The sequence below is a fragment of the Hermetia illucens genome, chromosome 4 (assembly GCF_905115235.1).
Source record: "Hermetia illucens chromosome 4, iHerIll2.2.curated.20191125, whole genome shotgun sequence".
Classification (NCBI taxonomy): Eukaryota; Metazoa; Arthropoda; class Insecta; order Diptera; family Stratiomyidae; genus Hermetia; species Hermetia illucens.
The window spans coordinates 63,126,542-63,144,096 of NC_051852.1; the positions used below are offsets into that span (position 1 = coordinate 63,126,542).

Genomic DNA, 17,555 nt, shown 5'->3' on the forward strand with positions numbered 1-17,555 from the left:
ACAAGTTTTGATCACATCTAAAATGAGGATATCTGCGATCGATATGGGGTTGCCCCTATCGTGGGAAAATTGCGAGACAGGCGTCGTCGATTGTGTGGTCACGTAATTCGCGCTAACGAGAATTCACTTGCCAAGATTGGTCTGAACATCGAAGTCGATAGTAAGCGATCTAAAGGCCGATCGAAACAACGGTGGCATGATACGCTGATGGGGATTTGAAAACCTCGCGATTGCATCCAAATCAGGATTTTTATAGAACCAAATAGCGAACGGAACAAAGGTTGAAGAAAAAAAGAAGACTCTAGGTGCTCCCTGAAGTTGAGCTTGGCGTCAATTACCACCCCCAGGTATTTGATACCTGACTTAAACATTACCATATACCCACCAACTTCCACCTTCACGGTGTTTGCTTTTTCCTACAGTTCGTTATTAAGACCGCTTCCGTTTTCTCATGCACTAGGGTCAATCCAGCCTTTTCCAGTCAGGTCTTTACCGCTCTCACCACGTCCGTCGTGTAAACCTCCACATCCGCAGAGTGTTTTGCTGCGACAACTATAGCTAGATCATCGGCAAAGCCTACAATCGTAGCCTCCTCTGTGATGAGAAGCTCAAGCACTGCATTATACATGATATTCCATAGCAAGGAACCCAGTACCGAACCCTGTGTACCCCCGTCCGTTTCGTAGCAAAGAGCTTTCTCTGAGAAGTAATTTCCCACCAAAAACGTCAAATATCCAGGAACATCTGTGTCAGCCAATGCGCTTTTAATTCAGCCTCAGTTGGCGGAGTTGAATGCGTTTGTGACATCCAGCGCTCCCCAGCACAGGCACGACAGGCTATCACCGCTTTCGATGATGGGCAGGAGTCAGTTATTTATGACTCTCACCGTCATCTTCCCCATTGTCTCCAGCAGACAGATCGAACGATACGATGCTGCATCTCCAGGTGACTAACCGGCTTTTGGGAAGCAACACCAACTTTTATGTCGGTTTATGTCGGCATCTTCGCACAACTGTTTGAAGTAGTTCCTTTTGCTTTTGCGAATCACCTCCTTTAGGCGACCACGCAGTTGTCTATGCCCCTTTCGTTCTTCGCTACCGGGTTTTCGTCTGAGCCTCTGATAGAGCCTTGTTGCCCGGAAACATGCAGCTGATTTCGTTTCGGCTAGTGAGGAACAGTCGCCTTCTGAACATCGTGGCATCGTATGGTTTCGCTGTCCAACTAGGCAATCCACCCGTCAATCTATGGAAGCTCTTTTCCAAGCTCGATTCGCCCTTGATCTCCATGTAGATTGCTTAATGGTCACTATGAGTGTAGTGCACACTAACTTGCCAAGCAAATCTTCTGACCAAAGCAACGCTCACGAACGCAAGAGTAGATCCTGCACCGCATCGCAGTGGTTGAAGTTGATTGTATCAGCCTCACCTGCGACTTGTTTAGAGGGCTCTCCTGACTTCTGGAGACCTGCTGCCGCTTGCAATGTGCTGTTGGTCCAATTTCCTACCTTTCGCACATTAAGCAATTTAGGTCTGCTCCAAAGTTCTTGCTGATGCGGTCCCGCTCCACATCTCTAACATTGCTTCGACCTATCATCGGGACTGAAACATTCTTCTTCGTAAGCACTGTTTGAACGACACCTATTCTCTAAGGCGACACATAACCCAAGCTATTTTGATTCTCCCTGCTGCCAACAGTTTGAGTGCTCCCCACACTGGTAGATTGATGATGGTGGTTTGTGTCCCACCGTAGATTTTTCGTAGCGTCCTAACCGCCGACTTCTGAAATTGTATTAGGTCGAAGTTTTTTCGAAAGCCTCGCGAACCACCTCCTTCGTGGTGACCATATATATCCTTTCAGATTATAGTGATATCCGGTTTGACAGCCCTGATTTCGGCTTCCTGTCCCAAGGACTTCTCAATTTCTAACATTATCTCCCAAATTGGTAAATTCGGAGTCTGCCTTCACTCTATTTAGAATGTCAGCGTGAAGGTGATGACAACCCCCGCCGTATCCTCCTCCTATTTCTCTTTTTCCAAGGAGCCACCTCTCTTCAGGCTTCCACATCCTCGTTGGAGGATTCACACCCTCTTCCTGCGGCTACATGAGATTCACCAGCAGCTTGAGCAGTCCTCTTTTCTTGCTCCACTTTTCTGGGTGTTGAGCCCTTTTTCCTCTTACGGGGTTGCTGGCCAGCTGACACGTTCAACTGTTCGCCCAGTCTCTTTCCCGATCTCTCCTATTCCGAGTTCTTAGTGGGCGTCACTTTTGTTACCTAGCGTACTTTTACGACCGATGTCTTCACTCTTCTCTCACCTTGGGCTGTGCCATACGCCAGGATCTTATTACCTAGTGCGATGAAGGTAGCTCCCAATTTATCGCTGCACCTTATATTGCTCAAGTAATTATCCGGCATTGTTTCCTCCTTCCCGTACCCCATTACACTTTCCCGAAACTTTCCCTCTATTCATCTCCGCCATGTTTGGTTTTATTTCTGAGTACCCTTCCCATATCCAAATTTTATCTAAAGACCTATCCAGCCTGCGAATAAGCATGCCCACACACGCACATCTCCGGGTGCGTGTGCGTGCATGCCCATGACATATCCGCGAAACGTTCCCTTGCCCGCACGAAGGTGCGCGGGAGATTTAGTAACTCCACACAGGTGAGTTGCAAACGCTGAGCTACATGCAACCAGGCGCATGTCATCGCTTGCGATAATGACATGACCCACCGGGTCAGCTACGAATATCGCTGGTTAATCCTGTAAATAAGTAGCCGCGGACAAGCAGAACGTTTCCATTTGCGCCCCCTCCCTTCCTTATCCTTCTTTCTGGGGAACTAAACTTTCTTAACAAGTCCGTAATCCGGAGTGAGGGAATCGATGCGCCTGTCGGATGGATTGCAGTGACGTTACATTGTACTTCAGCGGATCTCCTCCAAATATCTTTTTCACCTTCGGAGGTAACCATGGGATACTGTAACATTGGGCTCTGTTGTAGAGCTGATTGTTTCTTCATTACTCGTGAGAAAAAATTGAGGATAACTACATTTTAAATTCTTTTAATGGGATCCGAAGCACACGAAAACAGTACCCAACACGGTTGAGAGTCACCCAGCAACACCAGCGTGGCTGTTCGCCCTTGGGTGTTTTGGGGGTTATGCCATCAACAACTGGAAGAACTAGCCATTGTATGGTTTAGACGAATTAATTGTTCGCACCTATTAGCGTGTCACGGATTCGATTCAAAAAACCGGGCTGAACAAAGAAGGAACAAGAATACTCCACCTATAACACACTCCATGAACGCAGTAGTCAGGCGAAACTTAACAACTGGGGATTTCGACCCAATTCATAATGAGGCTTTGACTGAATTCCACGCCGCCTTCACAGAATTAGCTGTAGTTCTCCCAGACGCCCAGAGCCTGACCTAACTGAAGCAGCCCTTGAAAAGGCAGATAATTGGAAGACGCCAGGAGTTGATGAAATTCGTAATTTCTGGATGAAGCGATTCAAGAGCACTCACAGCGTATTGGCAAATCATTCTAATCAGATGAACTAGTTGCAGAATTTTTCACCAAGGGGTAACTTCCCTCATCCCTATGGAACAAGCTGCCTCTTGTCCATCAAAATGACGACCAATTATTTGTTTTACTACCATATACAAGGTCTTCACTTCAGTTCTGCGCACGAATATCCCAAAACGTCTTAATGTTCGTAAATTGATAACCGAAGAGCAAAAAAGATGCGCAAAAGGCTCCCGAGGCTGTAAAGAACAGCTTATAATGGAAGTTTTAAAGCAGGCTGTCCATTAACAACGAAATATCTCGACAGCCTACATCCGTCTGCAAGATGATCGGGCCAAACTACTGTCGAATCACACTATTGCCACCGACCACAGTGTTAATCACAATTGACCCGATTTAGTTTTGCTCCTCAAGGAGGAACGAGTGTGCTTCATAATCTATGTAGCCGTACCGTTGGACCGGAACACTGTTGAAAAACAACACGAACAAATCCGGAACTACGGCTCCTTGGCGGATGATATGAAGCAGACTTGGATATTACAAAAGATCGAAGTAGTCCCAGTGGTAATTTCAGCGACAGGACTAGTTCCACAGAATTTACATAAAGCACTGGAAACCCTCGATCTTAGGGCTGGCCTATACATGAAGATGAAAAAGTGGTTATCCTTGCAACCTGTGCTATAGTCTGAAGATTCCTGTCCGGTAACAGTCTGAGTGGGCTCCAGTCTTGATTCATACTGTTTTCGATTACCATCAACATGTCTCCGTAGTTTATAACCACTGCGTCACCGCTTGAAGTATTTGCAACAATTAGGATGCTGGAATACATTTTCGCATGGTCGTACACACTTTGCGTTCAAACGCATCATCGCTGTGATGCGGGCTTTTGGATGATGCCTTCAGCCCATCTTTAGATTGGTTGCCCTCGGTCCGGTTGAGCGGGAAAAGGGTTAGTCGGCTTTTTAACTTTACAGACCTTTAATGGTGGATAGCACCGCTTTATTGGGGAAAATTGGTCCCTGGTATGGGAACTCTATTTTTACCGTTACGGAATTATAGCGCTTTCGTAAATGGTGTTAAAAGGCTTGACCTTCCCAAATCACAATTCTCCACTCCCCCAATCATTTAATCGCAGATTTGATACCATTTTTGAAAACCATATAATATTTCTTATAGGCGATTTGTTTCTCAATTGCAAAGGCCATCATCACTTGAATGACATAACTGTTCAAACATTGAAGTAATTTCGAAATCGACTTTTCATTCAAATTTCAATATGCATTATTGCGATGGTACTTTAAACTTCCAAACCTACAAAGTTAAAAACAAGTCGGAATACCGGAAGCTCGCGCTTCGGGTATAAAGGTTTTGTGTTCATCTTATGTAAGAGACGCACATTTTTCTGTCCGTATATAGCTACAAATCCAACATAATCCTTCAGATTTTTCCAAACTACGAGACATACGTACATATTAGAGCCATAGATATCACGCTCACCCTAAACAAACAAACTGCCTATTACCTACTGTACACATATATGCACGTATCTAAATTTATCGTACCCATATTTCCGATTTACTTCTTATATCTAACTGAATTAGGCACTACCCGCAAAGTTCATTAGCACGCATATATTATATACCTACATACACACATGTCTGGTTGACAAATAACTAAAAAACTAAAACAAAATAATTGTCTGCGACCCAATTCGTAAGAACTCATTTCGTTGTGATATTGACGAATTGATATGTGATGATGACGTCATGCAGGTTGTAGAGTGCACGAAATTCACAAAAAATTGTAAAGTTTCACCCCCTATAACTTTGTTAATAATAATTGGATTTTCTTCAAACTTGACCAAACTGTGGATTCTATTCTTCATTACACGCATGCCAAATTTTGTACTTCTGGGATGAACATAAGGGGGGGTGCCGGGTAAATTTCTAAAATGTGGAAATATACTATTGTTAACTTTATTTGTGCAGATATCGGAACCGGATAGATTTTGAGGCCTAGATTTCGTAGAGATGCACCACTGTGATTTTTTTTCAGATTTTTCGGTTGGATAGGTTCTGAGAACGAGACCTGTTACACTTTTTGTGGGTCATATTTTGAACCCTCACTCCCCTATGTTTCATCTAATATCAAATATTGAACCAGATTCGAAAAGTACTAATTGAGACCTTTCATTTGATACCCTACATGGTTACATTCTGTGAAAAAAAAATTTGCACCCTCCATCCACATGCACCGGGAGCCCCCCTTAAACTTAACACAAGATGGCGCCACTTACTGCATGTAAAGGGATCACCAGATTACATACTCTCACCAATTTTCGTGACAATCGGTCTAGCCGTTTCCGAATAAATCGGGTGTGACAGACAGACAGACAGACAGACAGACAGACAGACACCGTCTCGATTCTAATAAGGTTTTGTTTCACACAAAACCTTAAAAAAGTGTCTTCATTATGTTAGCTTTCAAATGACGTCTAAATATGATGAGCTCAATTATGGAAAATTTAGGAATATTAGGCATTAAATGAGGGAAAACGTGGTGTTGATAAGAAGCAAATCAACATTTAACGATTATATTATAATTTCTTTATCCACCACATAATCCTCAAAAGTTTGCGTATCCAATAATTCTCAGTGTTGTGTATATGTAATTGGTAATTATCGTTTTCTTCTCCTCCTTTAGACGTTGTCCGGATCAGAAGCAGGATAAGTCCCTAGTTGGTAATTACTACATTTAGTAAATAGTTTTCAAATAAGAGGATTTTAAAGAAATTTTCCAACAGATTACAGGTAGGAAGAACAGGTTCGGCTTATATACGTATGGAACCTTGGTACAGTGTATTTCAGAGTATTAGTAAAAGGTGTGTGTCTCCAATTGATAAGGAGTGTATAGTAATTGGTAATTTTCTCATGAAAAGTATATAACTTTGTTGTTCTCAAAACGATTACCGTGAAACCTGTCAGTATCATATGATATATAAGCAGATATTTTACTGCCAAATTGTGTATATCTCTAATAAACTTAAGGAGAGTGTTCCAGTGAATTTCTAAAATATGGTAATATGTTATTATTAACTTTATTTGACTAGATATCGGAATGAGATGTATTTTGAGCCCTAGAATTTGTACAGGGCATCACTGTGATTCTTTTCAGATATTTGGTTTGGATAGGTTCTGGGAACGAGACCTGCTTCACTTTTAAGAGCACAGTTTTTGGATCCTCACTCCGCTGCATTTTTCCCAATGTCAAAAATAAGATCATTTTCATGGAGAGGTAACAGGGTGCCAGTTTTGGTAAATGAAGTAATGAAATGATTGATTTTTTAAATTTTAAATGGTTGATGTAATTGTATGTCGGGAAAGGGAAAGAGAAAATTGGGATATATACTGCAAAAGGTAAGGGGTGTTAAAAATGGAAGAAAAGGGGAGAATATTGGTAGATGCATTCCCTTTTTGATTGTCTCTGAAAGCGGCGGAGGAAGGACTGCGCCTGTCGCACAAATTCGAAAATTTACTGCGAACCCCCTTTAGTTTGTCATAGATCCGCAAAAATAATAGGTAGGTTACATAGGCTTTATTGTGAAGCAGCATGTTATTATTAACGAAGTTATAGCAGGTCAAATTACTACTCACTAGGAGATAATTCAATATCGGGTATATTTAACGTATGTACTACCAGCTATATATAAATTCCACCACCAACAAAGCCTCGAGCTTTCGGTTTTCGGCTTGTGGCGATGTTCCGCCTTTTCTATATGCGTAGTCTTTCCATCTGTAGGGGGGAGATATCGGTCCAGAAGATGAAACCGGAGCGGTTATTGGTCATATTATATGCTTATAACAGAAAATCTTGGCACTTAGTTGTGTAAGCTGATTATACCGGCAAATAGGATAAAGTGATTTGAAAGAACCATTAACACGGTTTATTGCCATTGAAAGAACCATTAACACGGTTTATGTGGAGAATGTTGAATAAGTTAGAGTTTAAAACGACTATAAAGCCTACTTGGTCCACTGGATACTCGGATGGGTTTGAAAATATCTGCTGTGAAGAGCGAAAATGTATCGCGGAGAGAAAGTAACCTTGTAGTTTGATGGTGGAAAGGTAGTTATGGACAAAGCGTTGATTAGGACAGTTGTTAAACTCATTTGACAACATACAACAGACATTTATTGTGGTTCATATAATACAATATATTATTTATTGTAATTACATGAATCATGTCGTTTCATAACCGTACGAGTCATTTGTTCTGTAGGTCACCCGATATTCCCACGAAACCCAATACGTCCCTGACCATTTTACACTCTTAGTGTAGAAACATGTGACAGAACAGTACATAGCACGCTCTACATGTGAATTAAACAGCCATTTCAAATTCTGAACTTGTGGACAGGTCACTGCTCGTGTAGTTTAAAGTATGTCACTGTGGAAACATCGACTTTCAGCAATATGATTCTTAAGTATATATAGAGTAAGAATAGTAAAAAGGAGTGTAAAATTATTACTACAATTGAATAAATAATAATTCCTCTTTTATTATCCTTCTGGGTAATCACCCTCTACTAACATTGAAGACATTGCCTCTACTTAACTAATGCAGATTGGATTTGGTCGGTCGAACCAGATTTTTAACCCAAGTGCTAATCTCCTCTTGCCCTAATGCAAATTTATACTTCTTAGCTCTAGTGCTAATTCCTTGATTCGAGAAACTTTCGATTGACACCATGTCGGTACATCATCAAGTAGTTCAAGACCTTCTCGAAAAACTATAAAAAGGACGGAGCCCGTAAAGACTATCTAGCAAGGAAACTCGAAAAGCTTAAGGAGCTTATTGTGAGCTATTCTTCCAACCACAAACTACGAGTCGGTATTAAACATTCTGGAGGAACGGTTTGCCAACACTCGTCAAGTAACTGTTGAATATTTGAATGCGATCATCGATATTATTATATTATATTAAAAGGTTGGATCACAAATCTGAGAATGCCGTGATGTCAATGTACAACAATGGGATTCGCAACTGAAGATTGGAGTCCCATAGTGACCCTTATTGTCATGCGGAAGGTCGATAGCGAAACCCTACGCATATTTGAGGAATTCATGGAGGATACAAAGGACTTTTCGACGTTGGACAAACTATGCGCATTCCTTCCAAAAAGGCACTACCTATTGGTAGCAAGCAAAGCATAGCCTCCAAACTCTCAGTCTGCTAAACGCGAATCGCTTATTGCATCATCCAAACCTATCAACAAAACATGTTCCTACTAAAAAAAAGTCAAGCGACGACGGCTTTACGGTTTCTTACCAGGGCAGAGGCAAATCGTCAGACGCTGCCTCACCTCTGCCCTGGGAGCAGCGTGACCGTGGCGGCTCGCAGATGTTGAATGCTCCTTTATATAATTCGTAGAACACGACATGCCTACGAATTATATTGAGCGCAAATCCGCCTTATTGACCAGAGCCGTCGTCGCTTGACTTTTTTTAAAAAGTTTGGGTGCAAGCCCTAAGCAAGGGGTCCGTGGACCAGGAAAGAGGGATGCGGACTTAGGACCCCATCATTCTCAAAACGAATATTTCAGCTCTGGCCAAGCTGTCTGTCTGTCACACCCGATTTTCTGGGACACGGCTAGACCGATTGTCACGAAAGTCAGTTGGAGCATGTGGTCTATGAATCCCTTTATATACAGCAAGTGGCGTCATTTTGTGTTAAATTTACGGGAGTCGGGGCTCCCCCATACATACGAAAGGAGGGTGAAAAATTTTATTTTTCAAAATGCGGCCATGTTAGGTTTCAAATGAAAGGGTCCAATTAATACAAAACTGGTCCCGTATTTGATCTGGGGTGGAATGTAGGAGAGTGAGGGCTCAAAATATGACCCTCCTAAAGTGTAACAGGTCTCGTTCCCAGAACCAATCCAACCAAAAAATCTGAAAAAAACACAGGGGTGCATCTAAACGAAATCTAGGCCTCAAAATACATTCCATTCTGAAATCTACAAAATTAATAATAGTATGTCAGCATATTTTAGAAATTTTGCCGGAAAGCCCACTTAAGTTCATGCTAGAAGTACAAAATTTGGCAATTTGGAAGTTTGAAAGAAATCCAACTATTATTAACAAAGTTATAGAAAGTATCAATTTTACATTTTGTGTGAATTTCGTCCATTATAAAATGTGTATGACGTCATCATAACATATCAATTCGTCAATATCAGAACAAAGTGGGCTCACGTGAATGGGAGGTCGCAGGGAAACATTTCGTTTTAGTTTTTTCATCATTTATATATCAATATCAATTACTCGACACAGACTATACATAATATACATTCATGTAAAGACTATACATGAATAAATATATTTATTCATATAAATAATTCGTATAAATATATTTGTACATTGAACAAGACGTATTCAATATACATACTTTAGATGTATATATGTATACTTTTATGCACCAAGTAAATATGGTATATACGTGCGTTTACCGGCGGATGGCTTTGAGGGTTTGCAGTGCTTTTGGAACCACATCAGATGAGGCAGTATTGGTGGTGGCAGGCATGATCCCGGTTGACATTCTGGCCAAAGAAATGAGTGTCCTGTACAATGCAAGACATATGGAGGGGCATGCACAGCGTAGAAATGCGGCATGGTCAGAGTCGCTTGATCTCTGGCAACGCAGATGGGACGAGTCTGCGAAAGGTCGGTGGACGCACAGGCTCATTCCCAACATTAGGGTGTGGCTTGAGCGAAAACATGGGGATACCAACTACCACATTACCCAGTTCCTCACGGGACACGGTGGTTGCTACAGGCAATATCTGCACCGCTTTGGGTTGGATGACTTTCCGAACTGTCCCAGATGCAGTGGCTTGCGGTTAGCTCCGCAATCATCCAAATGCAGGAGGAGTTGCTGAAAGAACAAAGAAGGAGGAAAGCTGCAAATAGGAGAAGGATGAGTGCCTAAGGGCAAACCTACCCCGCGAAGTAATACCTCAATGGTGGTCCCGCGGGGCTGGGACTGGAGAGACCGGGGGTGGTTTTTAGTGGGTGTGAATCCCACATGCGCCCGCTGTAGTTCCGCCGTTCGGGCGGCGGACGTGTCTTTCTAAGATTTTCCACCTCCGTGTACGCACAAAAAAAAAAATAAACGTGCATGTATAAGTATAGTATCGTAGACAATAGGCAGTGTTGCTTTGTTTAGGGTGAGCATAGTAAAATACTTACGTTTGTAATATAAACGTATTTCCTGTAGTTTGAAAAATGTATGAAGGGATATTTTGGGTTTTTAGCTATATACAAATGGGACAATGTGGGTAGATTGTTTCCCACATAAGATGAACCCAAAACCTTTATACTCGAAGCGGAAGCTTCCGGTATTCCGGCTTGTTTTGATTTTAAAATTATTTTCTGTCTGACGATAAGAGCTTTGTTTATTTTATCCCCTTCATGCAGGTTACCACGCTGTTGGCATTTTCTTTATTGCTATTTATTTCAGTTTAGCTATCACGCTTAATCGCACCCCTGTTTGAATCCTTTTTTTAAAGCAAAGTGCACTATTGATTTGTTTGAATGCTCGATCCGCCTGATAAAGATTATTTTGAAGCCAAGGGATCATACAGATGAATCATTATATATTTTCAGACTTTTCAACTGTTCACTTTTTGAACCTCTCCTATCAAGGAAAGACAAATTCGAGAGGTTGATTGCCGCTATTTGCCTGTCGGCTGGGCGCCGTAAAAACCCGTTTCACCTTCTCGGCTGTAATTGGCTTATTTATTAAGGTTTTTTATGGAATAAAATCTTAATAAAATTGATCCAATCTCTGTCTGTCTATATGTCTACCTGCCTGTTTCTTTGTCTACCTGTCTGTTTATTAGTCTGCCGCACCCGATTGGTAAGTTCGTTTCCTCAACCGGTCCTCCTCCTGCTGATAGTTGCCAGGCGGGTCCATGGACCAAAAAAAGAGGGAGTAAATTGCTCCCCATTTGGTTCGGTCCGACATCAAGTAGATGCGGAATTGGGACCCCGCAATCTTTAAACAAGTCGGAATACCGGAAGCTCGCGCTTCGAGTATAAAGGTTTTGTGTTCATCTTATGTGAGAAACTTCTACGCACATTTTTCCATCGGTACATAGTTACAAATCCAAACTACAAGATATGCGTACATATTACAGACATAGATATTATTCTCACCCTGAACAAACAAACTGTCTATTACCGAGTTCTGTACATATCCATGCATATATAAATTGATCGTACTTATATTTCCGGTTGACTGAATGCACAAAAGTATACATATGCACATATGTACTAATATATCTCTCTGGATTACCTACCCGCAAACTTCATCAGCATATATATATACCTACATTCACACATATTTCTGTCCCGAGTAATTGATATTGCTGACACAAAATCTTCATGTGAGCTCAATTTGTCGTGGTATTGACAAATTGATTTCAGGATGATGACGTCATACACGTTGTAGAATGCACGAAATTCCCAACAAATGGCAAAGTTTCACCCACCATAACTTTGTTAATAATGGTTGGATTTTCTTCAGACTTGACCAAATTGTGTTTTATGTCCTTTATACAAATGCAAAATTTTGTAGTTCTAGCATGAACTTAAGGGAGATTTCCGGCTTAATTTCTAAAATATGCTAATATACTATTATTAACTTTATTTGTGCAGATATCGGAGCCGGATGTATTTTGAGGCCTAGATTTCATTTAGATACAGATTTTCAGATTTTTCGGTTGGATAGGTTCTGAAAACGAGACCTGTTACACTTTTTGGTGCTCATATTTTGAGCCCTCACTCCCCTACGTTTCAGCCAATATCAAATATAGAGCCAGTTTCGGAAAGTATTATACTGATTGAGCTCTTTCATTTGATACTCCATATGACTACATTCTGTGGAAAAAAAAATTGCACGCTCCATTCACATGTATAGGAAGCCCCGCTTAAACTTAACACAAAATTGCGCCACACTGTAAAGGGCTTTGTCTTGACCTAATATGTTTGCTTTTGTTTTTTTTCATATCCTTCTCCCGTTTTGGGTATAAAGTTTTTGTGTTCATTTTATGTGAGAAACATCCTATCCACATTTTTCCATCTGTATATGGCCAAAAGCCCAAAATATTCCTTCATACTTTTTTCAAACTACAAGACAAACGTACATATTACAGACGTAGATATTATGCTCACCCTAAACAAAAAAACATTGTCTATTGCCTAGAATATTATACTTATACATGCACGCATATAAATTGATCGTACACATATTTACATCGTGCATAAAAGTATACATATGCTCATAGAAAGTACGTATAATGAATACTTTTTGTTTAATGTACAAATATATTTATTTGAATTAGGCACTACCCCAATGCTTTATTTACATGTAAATGCATACATATGGATGTGTCGAGTAATCGATATTGATATATAAATGATAAAAAAACTATAATAAAACGAAATGTTTCCCTGCGACCTCCCATTCACGTGAGCTCACTGTGTTCTGATATTGACGAATTGATATGTTATGATGAGGTCATACACATTTTAGAATGCACGAAATTCACACAAAATGCAAAATATGCTAACATACTATTATTAACTTTGCAGATTTTGGAACAGTATGTTTTTGGCGGCCTAGATTTCGTTTGGATACACCACTGTGATTTTTCAGATTTTTCGATTGGATAGATTCTGACAACGGAACCAGTTACACTTTTTGAGGGTCATATTTTGAACCCTCACTCCCCTAAGTTTCACCCTAGATTAAATATGGGAAAGTTTCGACAGTCACATTTTGTGCTTCCCCTTAGACTTAACATAAAATGGCACCACTGTATGTAAAGGGAACTTTTTTTTGCTTTTTCCCCACTGGGCTCATTTTGGACCCACGATACCAACATCGTAACTAAAAATATCGACATCAGTTAAGGGTTAAAGCAAATAACGTGCCAATTTGATCCATAGGGAAAAAAATATTTAAGCTTACCAAATTGCACTATTGAGTAATTATATTAAAGTAGAGAAGAGTAGACGTTTTTAAACTTACTCTGTTTTCTCCAATGTTGAAAACAAATATATATGTGTGCACCAAAATTGTCCATAGTAAAGATATTACACGCATTCCATGCATCGAGCTAAGTAACTTCTGCAATGGGGAAAAATTATGCAAAAAATTAAATGAAATGAATCAGTAATAATGCCCCATAATATGACACCAAGAAAAACGAATTTCGATAATTTCCGCTGGTTTCATAAATAAAAAGTCATTTACTTCTATATAGTGCGAAAAGTAAGGCCGCATTTTATAGGTAATGGGAATTTTTACTGATGGTTTATATGGTTCAAAATTACCTCATTACGATGATTCTGCACAAAGATTGCTTTCATATTGGACCGCAAGCTGAAACAAAGCAGAATTTGTGTGGCAACTCCCAATTTCCTCCAAGAATTGGAAGTTTCCTTGTTTGGTTCTGGTAAAGGGTTTTCTTCATTTCCACCAAATTTGCTCTTATTTGACTCCAATTCAGAATTGTTGTTGTTGTTTCCGATTTGGGTGGGTGTTTGCATTTGAAACAGTTCGAATACTTTGCCATTTTCTGGATCATGATTCTCGACGTTCTGTCGAGGTCCTTTAATTTCAGCTTTGCTTTTCTGTTCCAATTTATTTTCGTATAAAGTTGAAATAATTGCCGTAATAAAAATCAGTAAAAACGAAAAGCTGGAAAGGATTCAATTTGAGTTAAAATAGTTATCATTTATGACGCTTGTACGATTTTGTAAATACTAAAAGCACGTAGCTTCTCCTTTTTTGCAAACAAATTTTCATTTTAGCAAATAGCTATTGTACATATTTTGGGAACTGCTGTACCAAAATAAAAGAATTATTTGTAAAAAGGAGAAGCTACTTGTTTTTAACATACAGCTAAAATATTCCTACATGTGTATGGCTAGTGACAAATGGATAAGATATTTTAGAATTTCATGCGGGTGCGAATAAATGAATAAAGAAACGTGTCAACTTCAGCAATACACTAGTAACCCGTTATAAACAAATGTATACTTCAATACGCTCGGCAGATAGCAAGCACCACATATATAGTCCAGTCATTGAAGTTTTCAACCTCCGAATTCTTTCAGTCAACATCAATTGACATGAAATTTGAGGTGGGAGTAGAGCGTGGCATAAGGAGCAATAGTTATATAGCGCGAGTAGTAGTAATCCTACTAACCAAACTCATTCTTCTTTTCCTGTTTCTCAGCCTTTGTTGCGTTCACAGGCAGGGTCGGCTCGTAGTGATGGGTTTCGCCATTTGGTTCTATCGCATTCCTGATCTGGATGTAATAGCGAGGCATTTAAAAAATCCCTATCCAGCGCATCAAGCCACCGTCATTTCGATCGGTTTTTGGTCGCTTACCATCGATTCCGATATTCAGGCCAATCCTAGCAAGTCAGCTCTCCTTAGTGTAAATTACGTAACCATACCATCAAAGATTCTTCCCTAACAGTTTTTCCATGATCGGTGCAACCCCATATCGGTCGCGGATATCCTTATTTCAAATGTGATGAATGCGTATCATGTCACTAATCCAACGCAAAGTCATCGTCTCGACTTCCACAAGACGCCGTTCATTGTCTTTTATAGTCGGCCAACTTTCAGAACCATAGAGAACGACAGGACATTCAGGTAAATTTTAGATTTGAGCCGTTCCCTGATACGTCGATCACAAAGAACCCCAGTTGTGAAACACCAGTTCATCTACGTTGCGTTAGTGCGTAAAACAATTTCATAAGGCAGTTCTTCATTGGCTGATAGCATTGCCCTGAGATATTTAAATCGCTCAGTTCTGCACTAGGGATCGGTCGTCAGAAACTCATTTTTATTCACATTCAATCTGAGACCGTCTTTCCTGGGCCGATTATTCCATTTTTGGACAAGTTACTCGAGATCATTTTTGCTATTAGACACTAGGAAAACATCATCTGCGTAAAGCAGTGTATAGGGCGCTGGACATTGAGCATACCACATGAGTTTGTGTGGAACATCATCAAACGCTTTTTCCAAATCCAAAAATGCAGTGCAAAGTGGACGATGCATTTTATGGTGTTTCCCCATAAGTAACCGCGCAGTGTGTATTGCGTCAGTAGTTCTGCAGTTCTTGACAACTCCGGTTTGATTCACGGTTATTTCAACCATTTGTACATTTTACGGGACTACCTTTCTTTTTCCATATTGGAACTGTAGTACTTTCTTGCCAGTCGCTTTCCAGAGCTCAAATACGATGTCGTCAGATCCTGTGGCTTCCCTCGATTTCATCCGTTTCCGTTACACTGACAGGTAGAACTGCCCCAAATGTCGGTAATGATTGTGGAAGTGGAGTAAACCAATTCTTCAGTTGAAGTTTGCTCGAAATATTCTCGCCATCTATCCGTCTCCGGCTCGACGGTCAGTAAGTCTCTTTCCTCTCATTAACGCAAAAGAAGTGTTCGATATCTTGTATGCGTTCGTTTCGGCTTTTGGCAAGGCGATACGGTTTTCTCTCGCCATCCCGAGTGTCCATTTTTGTATTGAGTCGCCTAGGTGACAGCGACCACTTTCTTTGCTCCCCGGTTGGCATTCTTATAAATTTGCAAATTGGCCAGCGTTTTATCGTCAAGAAACTTATGGTAAAGGGGTTTCTTTTCACGAGCCTTCATTTCCACATCGTCATTCTAAAGCCAAGTATCTCGATTGATGTACCACTTACGTGACTTGGTGACGCCGAGGGTTGCAGAGGCCGCTTTGTGGATAGTGTCTTTCATTTTCTTCTTCTTCCAATTCTTCCACATTCGTAATGATTGGTAATCTCGCAAGTGAGATCATTTCTTCATTCGTCTCACCAAATCGCCACCATTTAATACGCCGCAGGCCAGTGCGTTCCTTCGCGCTGCTTTATCGGTGGCTTAATTCGCAGGAAGGCAATCAACGGTCGATACTGAGGTGCGATGGGCTCATAGAACGGCTTTGCAATCAGTGACGGTGGTAAAATGTCGGCGTCTTATGAGAATATAGTCGATTTGCGTTTTACTATTCCCACTATAAAATGTAGGAAGATGAGACAATCGTTTGATGAACCATGTATTTATAAGTACAAGGTCATGGGTGTTCGCAAAATCGATTATACGCTCGCCACCCTCATTACGCGCTCCGAACCCCTTTCCCCCATGGCACCTGTTACCGTCTGCCTTTTCACCCACATGACCGGGTTGTGTACGCTCGCAACCCTAATTGTGCGCTCCAAACCCCTTTCCGCACGGCACCTGTTACCGTCTGCCTTTTCATCCACATGACCATTAAGGTCGCCGGCAATGATGATATAGTCATCAGCAGGCACGTCAAAGGTCTCTTCATCAAGCAGTTGCCAGGAAGAAGCTTTCTCGGCATCAGGTCCATCTGTCTGTGGTGCGTATGCGGTGAAGAAGTGAATACTGTAATTAGTTGATATAATGGTGGGCTTCAACAGCCGATCATCAAATCGTTCCACTTCTTTAATGGTATGACGAAAACCCTTTGAGATGACAATGCCAACACCGTATTGAGTATAGGGGTTATCAAAATAGAGAAGATTATAGCCATTTTTGCCGCGTTCGCGTTCTATGTCACAACTTTTTCGGAGAGTTGTTACTCAATTCGATCATGCTTTTTTCTAACGACATTGAATGCGACAATTGGAGATTTAGCAATATATATATGGTCGCACATTAAAATACTGTGATGCAGGCCTGAGGATGTTGCCTTCAGCTCATCCTTAGGTTGTCAACCCTCGGTCCGGTTGGGCAGAATGAGGTATGATGTATATATGTTTATATATACCCATCCAACTGCCGGATCGAATTATTTGCCCACCGTCACAAACCACACCAAACTTCAGGCAGTCGATAACTGCCGGCTTATGAATTAATCCCACAAATCCAAAAAGTCTCGGCTTCGACTCAACCAAAAAGT

General features: G+C 40.9%; 1 protein-coding gene across 5 annotated transcripts in view; it reads right to left on the reverse strand.

Moving 5' to 3' along the window:
* LOC119656058 (nose resistant to fluoxetine protein 6) overlaps positions 1–17,555 on the reverse strand; it is a 133,602-nt gene that overhangs the window by 13,634 nt on the left and 102,413 nt on the right. For all 5 annotated transcript variants that reach the window (XM_038062334.1, XM_038062333.1, XM_038062332.1 and 2 more), the window contains 2 exons: positions 13,924–14,290; positions 13,619–13,717 (listed from right to left, as the gene is read on the reverse strand). In XM_038062334.1, the coding sequence (XP_037918262.1) occupies positions 13,619–13,717; positions 13,924–14,290 (466 nt within the window). The remainder of the gene's footprint in view (positions 1–13,618; positions 13,718–13,923; positions 14,291–17,555) is intronic.